We start from the raw sequence: 12,636 nt of genomic DNA, 5'->3' as shown, positions 1-12,636 counted from the left end.
TGGGAAGGCTGAGCTCCAGCTGGCTCTTGCTATGTGTACACGCAAAAGTCAGTGGGTCCCTCAGCTCTCAGAGGAGGGGGTGAGGTGGTTGATTGATTGGGATGCACAACACCCAGAAACCTCCCACTCCTTCCCCCAAGTCCACCTCATTGTGCAACCTCCCCCTTATCTTTTATTTAAATCAGACCTGCTTTGTCACACGTAAGCCATTAACAATGATGCAAGACATAGAATTGAGTAAATCAAATGAATTAATGTGTGTTAGACTAAGATAATGTCTGGACGGGACGTGTAGCTGCATTAATGCACGAGGGCTCATAAACATCAGCTGCGTTTCCAGCTTCGGGTTCAGTCAGGGCAATGGATTAGCAGTCTTTACAGACACTTTAGCCAGGTCTCTCTCCACACTTCATTTTCCATTTGCAGGCACTGAATCATTATAAAGGTTCCGTCACTCCAGACAGACAGGCAGAGAGATATACAGAAAGAGAGAGAGGGCGCCTGGGGTAAAGTACTTTTTTTTTTTTTTTTCCTTTGGACAACCACCCAGCAGTGTGTTTGCTGTGAACGGATCTTCAGAGTGTGAGAGGAGAGCAACAAAAGGGAGCGAGAAGGGGTGTGTTAGAATCACGGACAGTTTCTCAGGACTCCAGCGACGACTAGCCAGTCAGTGTCTGGTGAACGGGCGTGTGCGCAAAGATGTGCGCGCATGTGTGCGGCCATGCGTGTGTACGTGTGTGTGGATCAGCGGCAACACACACTTAACATTTGCTCGAAACATGGCGTGGAAGCGCCGAGAGACACGACGGCTCTTCCCGATTAATGCCAGCGTTTTCTTGGGGAAGCCAGAGGACTGTTCAGCAAAGAGCGAAACATTCTGACTCTTTTACGCACCGACGGAGACAAAAGCGGATTCCAACGTGTGCATGTCGCTATAGCTGGTTGTTTAGACGCACGCTGCTACCCCACTGGTGGAAATCAAAGGCTGTACATGGCGGTGGAGAGTCCAGTTTGGCTGTTCTGTCTTCTTTCTCTGTTTTGTGGTGCATCCAACCAAGGTAAAAAAAATCCAAAACAACAAAAAAAAACATTACTTCGATAATCTACATTTTTTCTGGGTGCATGTGTTGAGCAGCAGACCACTCATATGAAGTGCAGTTACTCAGCACATAAGTGGACTGCAAAAACACAGGGGAGAGCTACTGCGTGAATTTGCACCTTGCACAGTTTGCGCTGTGTCTCCTCAGCATTTCGTCTTCACCTCATGTGGCCTCTGTGGTGTCTATGATGCGTGTGGTGGGGGTGTATTTTTACTTGGTTGTGAGACGTTTGCATTGTGAAGTTGCAACACATTGCCCCATGAGGTGCAGCCTTGAAATGCTGCCACAGGGCCAGCCGCGGCGCTTTGAGCCAGCCGGGTTGACTCAAAGTTTAGGATCCAAACAAGGGAATAGGGCTCACAGTGAAGACATGTGCTACTTTTTTATGCTTGGCACGAAATAATAACTTATCTTCTGAATGAATGTGTGCACAGTTCATTCGAATTCAGTCGCGAGCTTCTCAAAAGTTGTTTGAGAGACCACCATAAGTGCATCATTTATCAGCGCACGAGCCCAATCAACTGGCAGAGAAACGTGTTTCCGACAGTAAAAGATGCACTGCAGCAGATTAATTTGTCGTTAGCTCTAGAAAGTGAAAGGCAGCAATTGGGGAGGAAAGTCTGGACACTATGATTTACATGATAAAAGAGCTGCGCAGACTATCAGCGCAGTTTAAACATTTAAATGCTCTTCGGGGGCCAGAATATGGTGGTGTAACGAGTGGACCTAACACGTGTTTATTCTCTTAAAACTTTCCACTGAAGACAGGATGGGAAGCATTCTGCTTGTCTGTTTAACTTGATAAAGGCGGGCTGTAAGGAGCTGCCAAAAAGAAAAGCGATGAGAAAAAAAGTAATTAATCAGCATGTAATCCGTCCATAAGTAAATTTAAACCCTCATTTTAGAGAATTAAGGGGGAAAGAAAAGGATATAGGTCTACTATATGAAACTAACAATGGATAATGTTCACCTTCTCATCAAGTTTGATGCACTAGCAGATTGGTATTTATCTGCCAGTGATGGGACCAGACAGGTGGGAAGGAAAACATTTTTTCCATGACCTTAGTGTCATGTAAACACACAGTAGTTTTATAGTTTTGTCCTTCTCTTGGTTCCTAAGGCACAGCTTGCTAGTAATTTGGTGTCTCGGTGATTTTTGCCTTCAGTGTAATAAAGCAATGATTTTCACAGGGATTATTCTGGTAGTGAAAGAGTCAGATATGAAGTTCATGTACAAGACATCACCTCACTCTGCAATACAGCATTTCTTACTCATGTGTTCCATTATTCATTCTTCAATTATGCTTATGAAGGCCGTAAAAGAGGGGTGACTAGAGGTGTGCCTCCTTGACTTCCATCTTATACATCAGCGGAAGGTCAGAGGATACAATTTATATAGAGTTAGAGTACCATGCCCTGCAGACTCCAGCAGAGTCAGAATAAAGAATTACGTCCCTCAAGATATGCCCCACACAAGAGCAAGTGCCACATTGGAGGTGATTACAACCACATGATGAAAACTCCAGTAAGCAAAAGCTGATTGTCTGAGATAAAAGTGAGGAGGATGTTGATTTGTTTGTACAGGGAGATTTATTGCCATCCATTTTGCAGTTTTGCATTTAAACCATATCGTGACAGCTTTCCATTTATTTTAACAATCATGTTTGTAACAGAGAACAGAGAATTATTCAATTCTAAGCTCCACTGGAATATTTCAAGTTTTTCTCGCTTTGTGTTTTGCTTTAGAGAAAGGGTATTCAACAAAAATTTAAAGACATCCAGTTAGAGAAAAATTTTTGGAGGCAAGTTCTGGGAGATCATGATATGTATGTATGTATATATATATATATATATATATATGATCAAGTGAAGTTGTGCACACATGTGGGTAGGGGCGTACCGGTTTGGACGGCTGCAGTAACCAAGAAAAACAGGCTGCTAGCGTTTCTTCTCCTTCTACGTCTTGCTACCTGCCTCTTAGGCTATGCCCACATGGCATGGAAGCCGGTTCAGGTGTGAAAATGGTGGCGAAAACAAGTAGAAAAGGCAGATTTATACTTGCATGGTGTCTGCATCTGTGTCACTGCCGTAGGTGCTGCGTAGCTCCGTGGAGGCCTGATGTGCACCTCTTTCAGACCTGACATGCACACCTGCTACGCAGACAGTCACACAGATGTACTCTCTTATGATTGGTCAGTTTGGGATTACAAGTTTCCAGATTTCTGAATGCCATTCTTGTTGTTTTAAAACAGAAGGAACTGAAATGAACCATCAAAAGAACTCCGACCTGGCGAGTTTACCGGTGGATACTACCTTCAGATTAGGAGGAGAAACTGCAACACAACACCAAATGACGCATACCCCCTACGCTTAAGTGTGAGAGCAAACTCACCAGCATCAGCTACGCTATAATCAACTGCACGCAGACGCGAGTACAAATTCGCCTAAAGGCCTCACCGTCCCCACGAAACCACTGTAGTACATACTACAAGGCTATGGGGGGCGGTACGAGCTAGAACAAGACATAGCCCATGTGCAGTGAATGACATACCCGCTTGCTCCCGCTGTTGATCGTACAGTAGCGTAATACTGTGTTGTAAAAGCCGTGCATTTTGGTGCTAAAGCCGTACACAAGCCAGGATTGTATGGAGCAGCACCACAACACAGTTAATCATGGATGCCATTATTGTTGTTGTGTTTGGTGCACGTTCTTCACACCGACGTCATATCCTCCAGTTGTGTGGTTACACTGTCCTCACAATACCACAGACGGTGGAGTTCTCAAACCTATCCACCTTGGTATCTGATTTCAGACATGATCTGTTTTTATGGAAGCAAATTGGTCTGCATGTTTCCTGACCATTTTCGTGAAGACTGCAAAGTTGTGCCAGTTAAAATAAAAGAACCTCGTCAGATTTTATACTTTAGCTCTGGGTCCATATGGGACAGGTTCTGGGTCTGTATCCGGACCACGGTCCATTTGTTAGTGACCTCTGCTTTAGAATAAAAGCAGCATTTTTACTCATGAGCTCAGCTGATTGGAAGTTTGTATTTTATGAGAAAATTAGAATATTAATACTTATCAGGCATTATTAACAAATAATTACATTGTGCTGTCATCAAGGTCATTAAATAACGTTCGCTTTCCCCCAGTTCGGTGTGTTTTATATGGGTCCAAAAGTGGAGCATCCATAAATGAGGTGGGTGTTGGTGGTTTTGGGAATGGAGGGGGGCTGTGGGTGATTCTAGAACAAGGTGCTGGTGGGACAAAGATGAGAGCAAGAACTATTACTACAAAGAACTTATATCATTTATTCTAAAGATCAAATGAAAATATTTAAGCTTCACTTAACCCAACATAAACAACTGAAAGAAACAAAAGTGCCAGGGAGTCTGTGTATTCACACTAATTAAGGTACTGCCCCTGAGAAACATAGCATTGTAATTTAACAAGTCTTCTAAACTCTTATTAAATGTTCCCTTTAGTTTATTGTTCTGTTCTGGCCCATTATGTGATGCATGTGATGCTTAAATATCATGAACTAAAATAGCTGGGAGATGCACGGTGCAACAAGCCCCCTCCCCACCCCAATTCCACAGGAGCATCAGAGTGTGAAATGCCTTGATCAAACTCAGATGTACTATGCGTTCATTTCGTTCCCACTACCTTCTCTTCTTGAATCTGCTTATTCTTAATAGATATGAGGAAAGTATAAACGCTGTATGAAAGCATGCATGTACAGCATATGTGACTGATTTCACAGATTAAACAGCAGAAATTGATCCAGTTATCATCTCACTCACCGACTGATGGATCATTACCCAGAGTGGGTGGCTCTCCTCAGCTTTCATTCTATAATTTGATGTTACCCTTAAAGAAAAAAGGATACAGTTCTGGCATGAACCGTGTAATAGCCTCTGAAATGAGGGATATTTTTTAAGAGGGAAACAATTATGATTGTTCTTCAGTCCATGCACAGAGGGGGGTCCCATGATGATTTCAAAGTACTCCTTTTTCTTTCTTTCTTTCTTTCTTTCTTTCTTTCTTTCTTTCTTTCTTTCTTTGTACTAAGCTAGAACAGACTGAACTTTAGGCTGGTTGGGAAAAAAGACAATTGTGTTTTTTTTTTTTTTTTTTTTTACAATTCATTTCTCAATTTTAATCCACTTTGCAGGCTTTCTCTTCATTCCAAAGTGAAATACGAGCTATTTAGCATCACTTTTTTTACTTTAGTGAGGCATTTTGCTTTAATCGTTTTGCTAACTGAGCTAATATTAGTTCAATGTTAGCATGCCTTATTGTTAGCATACTTCTAGCTCCTAACATAACAACTCTTCATAGTGACTCTTCATAAGTGAGTTTGTTTTTAAAGCACTTGATTACACGTTTAGTGACTGTAGCAAGCAGTTGCCATTCCTGCCCTTTCAGTTTGCTCAGCCACAGAACAGCACCAGCAGCCCTTGTAAGCTGCTCACACATGCACAGTGCTGTCCTTGGGATTTGTTTTTCACAAGGAGGCTGTGCTTTTTGTGAAAGAGAGAAAAAAAAATAGAACAGACATTCTGTTTTCTGTTGACATTTATACAAAATGCAAGCATGAATAGATAAGCAGTAGAGTCCCGGATAAAGTTTGGGAAAAGGAGTCTATTCAGTGAGGATGGACTCACCTATATATGGTCATGCTGTCACCTTATATAGTCAAATTGATGATATTTATTAGCCTGTTCAGACAAAGAATTAATCTAAAATAAAGCTTTTCTAATGTAAAAATCTTTTCTCAAAGGTCCTCACATACCCTTTAGGCCCGCTCATCAACATGACTGCATTGTTTGATGTTTTATTTTAAGCTTTTTCTTAAATCTTTAAAATACATGATGATGGATCATTTTGCTGACAGGTGGATTGATATGTTCAGGATTAGCATGTGAAAAACAAAAAGTACAATAAATCATAACAATAACAACAACATAGTGATAATACTAATAATAATCCTCCAGTATTCTCAGGTTAGACTGGATCAATTTTAAAAAGCCACTCTAGAGGAAAATCTAAGGGGAGGGGGGCTTTTATCCCACATTCTGCACCTTGGTATGGTGGTGTAAAGTCCAGTCTCTAGCTTAAACATCATAGCAATGTAAAGTTACACAAAGGGGAAGCTTTTTGGCTTGTCACAATGACATTAGATTTATTAGATTTCAATTTTACATTTCAAAATATGAGATGATGCTTGTAAAAATTCCACAAGCAAAAAAAAAAAAAAACAAAAACAAAAAAACAAAGGTGAATGACATTTTGCATCATATGTTGACCACACTGAACACTAAAACTGTACAGCAACTTTTTTTTTTCTAACAATTGAATTCACCAGTGAGGCTATTTAGAATATTAGCTGAACCTCTATGCTTGCTTGCATTACTCTTATTCTTATTACCTTTCAGCAAAACAAAAACCTCTAACAGCTTTCCTTTTGCGTTATAGCTACAGTTGGAAACATAGATAATACCGGAACAGAGAAAACAAAGAAACAATGCCGTATATCTAAAATTTGAATATGGGTTTCCTAAGGCCCATTGCACACTAACAACTAAAAGAAGGCATCAACTTACACCTCACACGTCAAACACACAAACAGCAGAACTGACCAAAGAAAAAGTTTGAGACTTTTTTTTTTTTGTTGTGTCATATAATGAATAATGTGTAATGTTAACTGAACACCACTTAACTTGTCACACTGCAGCCCAACCCAAGTGGTACACAAAATGCAAATGTAATAATGACATTTGATGTCAATGGTAAGTCAGGTAAACATAAATGTAATTTAGCCCATTTACCTTTAGCTTTTTTTTTTTGCACCAAGCAGGTGGTTATCCTGCAGGTGGTAAAATATTCAATGTATTTCTTCATTTCAAAGCAACTTTTTTATGACACGCTTCACAGGCTGGAAAGCTCCACAGTGACACCTGATGACAATGACAAGCAGTAACACATGGATGTTGTGTATTTTTGTTTTTGTTCTATGTGCGAGTTGCACTGATCTGCTGATATGATTCAGACATAATCCTTTATGGAAAGTGACGGTACTGAGGGATCTTGATGATTAATTAATCATGGCGTTTAATACTGTGATTAATTGTGAAATCGGGTAACCGTGACATCCCTACTTTGCAGTGTACTTTGAGCGCCATAGGTTTTATCTAATTTTCATTACCCTGCGCTACCAACTCATTAAATCAAAATGAGTGTGTTGTGTATACACATCAGATCTTCCCCCTGTAGGACTCTTCATGATGGAGCTGGTGCTGCTCTCCATGTTTTTGTTCTCGATGTGTTGTCGTCTGTGTTTTCTTCTAAACTCTACAGTCATCTTTAATGTTCAGTGTGCGTTCAGCTCCAGTTCGTTGTGTCTGCACCAGGGGGACAGGTTTGCAACCTGATGGCATGTACAGAATATTAAACATTGCTGTCGTGGGTGGATGGATTTGGAATGTCTTGCGTAGGTTTTTACACTGTTACTACTCACGTGACAAATCTCTGACAGTGCTTTAGAAAATTTAACACATATATATTGTTTGCATTTATCATTCTCTGCGAAGACTAAATTGAAAATAGAAAAATTCTCATATTCTCTTCTCCTTTTTATCAGCACTCCAGATTTTATTACTACATGTAATGGTTATTTTTAATTTATTTTCAGTGATGTTGAGAGGTGTAGAGTCCCCGGTGGCAAATTCAATGTGTCCCCAATTAAAAAATGTATTTAGTCCTATATCTTATATTCTTTTATATCTTAAATTGTAGTGTTAAACGTCATTGATGGTAGTATTGTATGACATGGCTATAATTAACAGACATATTTATGTTTCTATGTTAAATTTAAGAAAATTTCAAATCTGATACGTTTATTAAAAAAATAACTTTCATGTTGGCATGACATAAAAAAAATCAAATAAAATAACAATAAAGCTGCATCCACCACCACCCGCCGTGATGCTTGGCGGAAGATTTCCAGTAACGTCAATGCATGTGGATGTTAAACGCATGGGAGGCTACAGCTGGCATGTGTTATGCCAACTGTCTGCAGGCTGTGATGGGCTGTGGGAATAAAATGGTTATTGCATAGAGTGTATTACCAAAGAGATTTGAGGAGCTAAAACTACAGCATAGTTTGTTTGATGGGGTGCAAAAACAAAAATGTGCAGACTAATTATAGATGAAGTGATTAGTTGTTACATTGGCAATCATTGGAGTATTAAAGTATGAAATTATTCTTCGTTTAATCTTGTCAACACCAGCTTCCACAAACAAAAGCAGCTGTGTATTAGCTGTGGCAGCTCATGGTAACTACCCAGGCAGTGGCAACTGCTCTGGAGGTTGTGGAAGATATATTTCATTTTCAGATTATAGTTTATATTAATTTTAATGACATTCCCAATGCTTAAAGCAACAGTATTCATTTATTAACATTGTGTGTTTATTAATTCAGTTTATTTAAATTCTCCTAACAGTGCACTTAATCCATTACGTTGCTTTCAGAAATGCGTGCACACGTTACATAGAAGTCGCAGTTCTCTTACGAAATAAGGCTCCCCCAACTGTTTACAAGTGACCACTGACATAGATCATGGTCTAACAAGCAACAATGTCTATAAATATGTTTACAATACAAATACAAGCCGAGGCTGTAAATAAAATTAAATTAATCCTCTTATCGTCCTTACCATCTGGTTTTAGTATTGCAGTATTGCAACGGTTTATAATCATACTTGGTGCAGGCTGCAGGCATGTTCTCCTGTCCCCTGGTGAGCTCCACAGAGCTGTCGCAGCACCGTAGAAGTAGCCTACATCTAGCAGCAATTCTGTGCCAATGGCAAGTCGCTGCGACTGCTTCGGGAGGTTCTGGCAGCCAGCGGCAAGTCGTGGCAACTGCATTGATAGTGAGTTTACTGCGTCCTTTCAGATTTTAATGCGTCAGATATGCAGGATGTGTACCTAGCAACATCACTGGTAGATGATGCAAATAGGATGATTAATGACACTTGTTCTGGGCCTATGGTTCAAGCTGTTGCTTGAACCATAGGCCCAAACTTAACATAAACTTTCAATATGTCTCATACATACACAGATCTCTTGAGACTTGAAAACAAGCCAGCTGTGTCTGTTGAGAATAGGTAATTACACATTAGGGCAAATTAGATACCTGCATGTGAGTGTGTTTTCTGAGGTGTATGGTGTGCCCCCGATGTCCCTGCTTGTTTGCTTGTGTGTGAGCATGGGTGTGTCAGCTGCAATTTGTGAGTGCATCTTGATCTCTCCCCAGAGAACACATGCTAAATTAGGATGCATATTATTTAAAGATGCCCTGGGCTGAGTTTCATCTCTGTATATTTGTGGAGTGAATATGTTGATTTTTATGGCGTCCTGTGTCTGCCTGTTCAAGCGGCAGGCGAAAACAAATTTAAGCACAGACACATTTGCATTAAAGGAGCCTTGCAGCTGATTTTGTCTGATGTGAAATCTCATGATTTGCTCTCTGGGGCTATTCAGATAGTTATGGTAAATTCATTTAATGCCTATTTTTATTAGGGATTGACATTTGGCACAGGATGGCGGGAATTGGGGAATAATTTCACAAAATATCTCAAATGTCATTGTTGGTGTCAGTGATGGCTCAGCTGAGTTGTGGATACAAAGGCAATGTGGTGCAAGTGAGGCAAGATAAGACAGAAGACACCTTTTTCTATCTGTTGCATTAGAAGAGCTGATGCTGAGGTTGGTGGGGATCAGGAATGGTGACTAGATACAGCAGTCTAGATTAGTAGTTTCTTATTTTCATGGTATTTGAAGGTATTATTATTATTATTTCCATGCATGACCAGGGGCCTGTTCCAGAAAGGAGGTTCAACTAACTCTGAGTCTAAAAAGAAACTCACGGTTAACTTACTCTGAGCCGAACAACTCTGAGTGTTCAGTTCCAGAACAGCTGCTGCGAGTTGGTGCAATCAACTCTGAGTATCTGTACCCAGAGTTGGGAAACACAACAAAAAAGCCATCATCAGTGAAGCACCGATACCTGGATTCACCATGGCAACCGCTGACAAAAAAAAATATAAATATATATTTTACCTGATTGGAGCGAGAGGTTTTCACTGAAGCATATGGGCCAGAAAAAGAGATATTTCATGAAGAAGAGAACACTGCTGCTGCTGCTAAGGAGAGAGAAGCATCATGCAAGAAAACTGCTGCCTGAGTTAATGTGGAAGTTGGAACCCACTGGTCCACTTAACTTTATTAAAACTGCTGCATGTGGGTTCAAATATTGGTGGATAGAATATAATCTTTTTATGTTTTATGTAGGTTCAGTTCCACTTGGGGAAAAATACACTTGATCGGACATTTTTTACTCATTTGCACAAGATAAATATTCAGTGGCTATTTCTAAATCGCGTGATCTAAATCCCCAACAAATGCTGTTTTAAATAAAGTATGTGTCCTCTCACCTGTCTGATTTTATATATACACACATGCACACCAGCTGATCCAACCCACATCTCAGGGATACAGTCTTCACAATTGACATTATGACATCAAATCGTGTTTAGATTTTTTTCAATTAACTGATTCCATAGTCCTCCTACAATGCAGCAGCATATTACTCACTCAGTTAAGTTTGGCACATAGTTTGTTTGGATGACATGATGTGACATTTTTGTAGCAATTGCCAAGATGCACTGAAAAGGTGTTGCAGTAAATTATTATGAGCAAACTGGAGGAGCCATAGTTGACACTAAGCTCAGTTGAAGGCCAGATTATAATCACATATCCTCTAGAGGCCGTATATCAGTGTATCACACAGGTAAGATTTGCTTTTATCATTTTTCTTGTTTGTGTGTGTGCTTTTGCGAGATTATTAACCTGGCTGCACTCACATTTTAAACCAACCTGGACTCACTTCATAACCCCCCCCCCCCTCCTCACAGTCTGCTAAGTCACATAATGGTTGAAGTGGGTTATGTGTGTATATGTGGAGTTGTACTGATGAGCATACTAGAAGCTGGAACAGGAGAGGCAGCTTTAGAAATTTCATGCAGAGCTGCAATTTTGTTACAAGATTTCCAATATTTTCTAACATCATCCAACAGATGCACACTTTTATGAATCTCTTGAACAACCACTTGTGCATTCATACTGAGTATGCATGCCCTCGTTCTCATATAGATGTGGTATATTATTGAAAGATAACAGCACGATGCTTATATTCTGATGGAAAATGTCCTCACTGAGATCACCACCATGAGCATAATATGTAAAGCTTAATCACTGCCCTTCCCCAGAGCATGAACCAGGTAGTGTCGCATAACAGTGCCATTTATCATTCTGACAATGTGTGTAATGCTCAGCCCTGATCCCTGCAGTTGTGCATTATAATGTCCATGTGACTGGCTTTAGGAAGCACCATCAAGGAAAAGGAAATCCCATTTGAACTTTAAACTGTTGTGCATGTGTGTTGTCTGCTGTCCTCACATGCACATGTGTATTTTCTGTTTCCATATCATTTAATACCTTTGCAGATGCAATCTCATGCATCAGGGTTTCTAGGCTTTTGTAGTAGGTGCAGTGTGTTTCTGTGGGAATATATAGTTTTTGATTAGGATCTCTTGTGTTAGTCCCTTGTTAGTTTTAGTGCTGGCTTTATTGACTCATGCAAGTGCGTGTGGCACTTGACATGACCCTGTGGAAGCCCCATGCTGTTAGGAGGCCCCACATACAGGAAAGCCGTTCTGTGATTGGAGGAAATATGACTGGGATGAATGAGCAATGTACATAGAGCAGGAGGCATGAGAGACTGCACAGATACGCCCCCTCTCATTCTTTATCCCCTGTTCTCTCTGTTTCATGTTTGTCTCACCACATCCCCACATTTTTACTCTGTGAGAGGACAGTCACCATGTGAGCACTTTCTTTTTAACTGTGAATGCTAAGTTTGTAGGAAATTCTTTGACAGAGCTGAACTTCAGATAACGTGCACAAATAATACAAGTACGACAAGGGCAAAGGTAGATAAAAAAATGTATTTGCTGAGCTGAAACAATTGGAATATTTTAGTCAACTAACAGATAAATATTCATAACCATTTCTGAAATACTAAAATAAATAATAAAGTTTAATCTTTTAGATGTTTCTTCCTGGTTTTCTTACTTTTTAGTTTTGTATGTTATTTGGGGGAAAAAGTAATTTATGTACTGCATATACTGTATATAAAAATTGTAGAATTAGCCTGCCTCATTTTCTTAGTCTCTATCTTCATTAACTACAAGTTCAAATGATGTTGCATTTGCTGTTACCCCAAAGTGGGAGAACAAAGTATCTTAATTCAACAGCAGATAAAAGCAGTTTCCCATCATCAGTTTATTACAGTGAATGTAATGAAGAATTGAGCTAATAATTCTCTGTCAAAACTTTGACTGATATTTTATATCCCAACTTTGGAACAGGACTTTTAATTGGCATCCTTTTTTTTTGTTTGTTGGAAATTCC

General features: G+C 39.9%; 1 protein-coding gene across 3 annotated transcripts in view; it reads left to right on the top strand.

Moving 5' to 3' along the window:
* The first annotated feature begins 333 nt into the window (after positions 1-333).
* Positions 334-12,636, top strand: part of igdcc4 (immunoglobulin superfamily, DCC subclass, member 4) — a 54,412-nt gene continuing 42,109 nt past the window's right edge. For all 3 annotated transcript variants that reach the window (XM_041980288.1, XM_041980296.1, XM_041980279.1), the window contains exon 1: positions 334-1,058. In XM_041980288.1, the coding sequence (XP_041836222.1) occupies positions 992-1,058 (67 nt within the window). In that variant the 5' untranslated portion in view covers positions 334-991. The remainder of the gene's footprint in view (positions 1,059-12,636) is intronic.

Source organism: Melanotaenia boesemani, chromosome 1 (assembly GCF_017639745.1).
Source record: "Melanotaenia boesemani isolate fMelBoe1 chromosome 1, fMelBoe1.pri, whole genome shotgun sequence".
NCBI lineage: Eukaryota > Metazoa > Chordata > Actinopteri > Atheriniformes > Melanotaeniidae > Melanotaenia > Melanotaenia boesemani.
This window is presented reverse-complemented; position numbering and strand designations above follow the sequence as displayed.